General features: G+C 38.2%; 1 protein-coding gene across 1 annotated transcript; it reads left to right on the top strand.

Annotated features, from left to right (window-relative positions):
• Positions 1–618: 618 nt before the first annotated feature.
• LOC144477597 (cytochrome P450 6k1-like) lies at positions 619–3,247 on the top strand (the record flags this gene model as incomplete). The annotated part of the gene is made up of 4 exons (XM_078195323.1): positions 619–1,328; positions 1,704–2,075; positions 2,490–2,674; positions 3,065–3,247. Coding segments are annotated over exons 1-4 (1,257 nt in total), but the record flags the coding sequence as incomplete, so codon positions are not given.
• Between the last annotated feature and the right edge of the window lie 5 nt (positions 3,248–3,252).

Raw genomic sequence — 3,252 nt, 5'->3', positions numbered from 1 at the left:
AGATTTCCCTTTGCGTCCCTTTAATCTCCCTTATTCGACGAGGGAAAAATAGAAACGCGAACTACAATGGATTTAATTGAAATTTTTACTTTTTTGTCTTTTGCACATTTTCTTTTACAAGAAAACACTAATCGAAGTAGACTATTGTAATTTCGGAAAATATAGACATGACGATAACAATATTTATCTTGTCATTGATTTGCAATGTCTTTTGCTATCGTGCTGTACAGACAAATTTTATCTTCCTTAATAAATTGAAATGCTTAGTTTTCACTGGAGACCATGTTTTCCATGAGATCACGTTTGCCATCTTATTTAAAGCTACAAAGTGCCAAATCCTCATAGAGTTCATAAGGGGTTCTCAAAGTATCTCATTTGGTATGATTACGCGGGGTGAGATAATCTCCAATCACTCGTTGTTCGATAACAGCTACAGATACTTTACTCTTCTGTATTTTTATTTATATCCTAAGATACCGCAAGTACTGTTGCCCCACCAGCAAAGGACACACGATATATCTGTATCTAACCTTCTAAATACAAAAATTAATCTCGCTGAAAAGTGGGGCAGTGATCGCATATATATATATATATATCTTCAATCGTACGAAATTCACAGTATCGGTTCAAGCTATTGTACACGTTGCAAGAGAGGTATCTCATAGTGCCTGGTTATTAGTTCGTTTATAATGCTGACCGCGACTCCACCACCGTGACAATCACCAGAAAGTATAATTACCATCTAAAAGAGAAGTACTAAATGCCAATTACGAGGATACTCTGCGTATAAGACATTCTCCATATTTCAAAAATGGCGCTTCTCACGCCACACTGGATCCTAGACGGTATCCTGATTTGCGCGTCTCTCATCGTCGCGGCGTACATGTACGCCACCCGAAACTTTAAATACTGGGCGAAACGAGGAGTCCCGGAAATGCCACCGACACCGTTCTTCGGCAATTTCGGCGAATGCTTGATGATGAAGAAACCGTCGCAAGAATTCGCGAAAGAGCTGCATTGGCATTTCAAAGGCGAGCCTTACGCCGGATTCTACATTTTCGATATGCCGTTCTTCCTGGTACGGGATCCCGAACTCGTGAAACACGTCATGGTAAAGGATTTCAGCGCGTTCGTTGACAGATACGCTTCGTCGGACAAGAGCGACCCGATCGGATCCGCGAACCTTTTCCTGATGAACAGCCCGCGCTGGAAGGTGGTTAGAGCGAAGCTGACGCCTCTCTTCACTTCCGGCCGTCTGAAGAAAATGTTCGACCTGATGCTCGTCGTTGCCGATGAACTGGATCGGCTGCTCGAAGACTTGGATTTGAGTTAGTTATTATATCCAGTTAATTAGGTGACGTTATTATTAAGGAGAAGTTGTCGATACGAAACTAGAAGACAATATGATGCGAAACTTAAGACGTACGGTCCTATTACAAAAGATTTACATTAATGTAAAATAAAAAAATATAATTTTTGTTCTCCCACACTTCAAGTCTTCCAGCAATATCAACCACTTAAGTAATCCGTATCTAGAGCGATACAGATTTATCTCTGAAACATATGCTCTGAGATAAGAAACGGTCTACCGACGGATTGAATTATTTAAGCAACGTACTTCAAATATTAATATACATGTATCCACACATTTATGTATATTCAAATTCATAATATGCTAACAACTCTTCTGCATTTTCTTTCAGCCACGCCCAAAGTGATCGAGATGAAAGACCTCGCGGCAAACTTTACCACGGATTTGATCGCTACCACCATTTTCGGGCTGCAAGTGAACTCGTTGCGCGATCCCAAAACAATATTCCGTGAACAAGGCAGAAGAATGCTCGATTACAACTTCTTCCGTGCGATGGAATTCATTGTTATATTTTTCATGCCGCATTTAGTTAAGTATTATCGCGCCAAATTTTTCGGCAAGGAAACCACGGCGTTTTTCCGAGCGATTTTCTCGGAGGTGATGAATCAGCGGATCGAGTCCGGGGAGAAGAGGAACGATTTGATCGATCTTCTCGTCGAACTGAAGAAAACGCACGACGAAGAGGGTACTGTTGATGGATTGAGTAAGTTTCTCGACGTTATATAATTTTGGATTTACTTATATTACTTTTAGAAAACTGAAAACTATCACCTATTGTCAATTTTTCACTGCGAATTCTCAGATTTATAGACTGTACATATACTATGTAGTATAGACTATGTAATCTATACATATAGTTTATGTAGACTACTTTATAGTCTATACTATATAGCCTACACTATATTCTAATAGTATAGACTACGTAGAATAGACTATATGGTATATAGTCTATACAGTACTTAGTCTATAGTATCACATATTACTGTACAGTACTCTCTATCACTATACAGTAATAGATGATAGTCTATCTACTATAAATTATTATCTATTACTCTACATTTTCAATGCTGCAGTGCATTCTTCTTTTTAGTATAATTTCCACTAATCCATGTTACAGAATTCACCGATGATGACTGGCTAGCGCAGGCAGTTACTTTCTACGCTGCTGGTTTCGAAACAACTTCTTCCGCCATGGCGTTCGGTCTTCACGAACTTGCATTAAATATGGACATACAAAAAACATTAAGAACGGAGATTCTCAAAGCACTGGATCAGACTGAAGGAAAAATTACGTACGAAATGGTACGCATAGATTACATTATCGTTACAAGTATGATATAATTGGAGTGTTGAAAGATAAAGAGAATTTATATTTATCGCATGTATATCATTACCTGAATGCTTAAGAATTGAAACAGGAAAATATAATTTTATTCTGACTTCAAACAATTGCTTAAACATTGACAATGGAGAACAGAATTTTATTCAAACTTCAAACAATGGAATAATAATACTTCACGCGATATTGTTATTAATCTCCACCACCTGTCAGAGTCGACGAAAAATTACATTAACATTCTTCTACCGTTTCCAAAAGACAGTTCTTTCTCAAATAGATTTTTATTAGTTCTTTCTGAAATTAATAATTTATTTAATTGTACTAATATACTAGTGAATTGATTTTATCCGTAGATCATGACATTACCGTATCTCGATATGGTTGTCTCCGAAGTCCTCCGCAAGTATCCATCGATAGCATTTCTAGAACGCGTGGCAACCACCGACTACAAAGTACCCAATACCGATTTGGTGCTGGAGAAAGGTACTCCGGTGTACATCTCATTGTACGGAATGCACTACGATCCGGAATACTATCCCGA

This window comes from Augochlora pura, unplaced genomic scaffold, assembly GCF_028453695.1.
Source record: "Augochlora pura isolate Apur16 unplaced genomic scaffold, APUR_v2.2.1 APUR_unplaced_2217, whole genome shotgun sequence".
In the NCBI taxonomy this organism is placed as follows: Eukaryota; Metazoa; Arthropoda; class Insecta; order Hymenoptera; family Halictidae; genus Augochlora; species Augochlora pura.
Note: the sequence above shows the minus strand (reverse complement) of the source record. Positions and strands in the feature narration are given on the sequence as shown.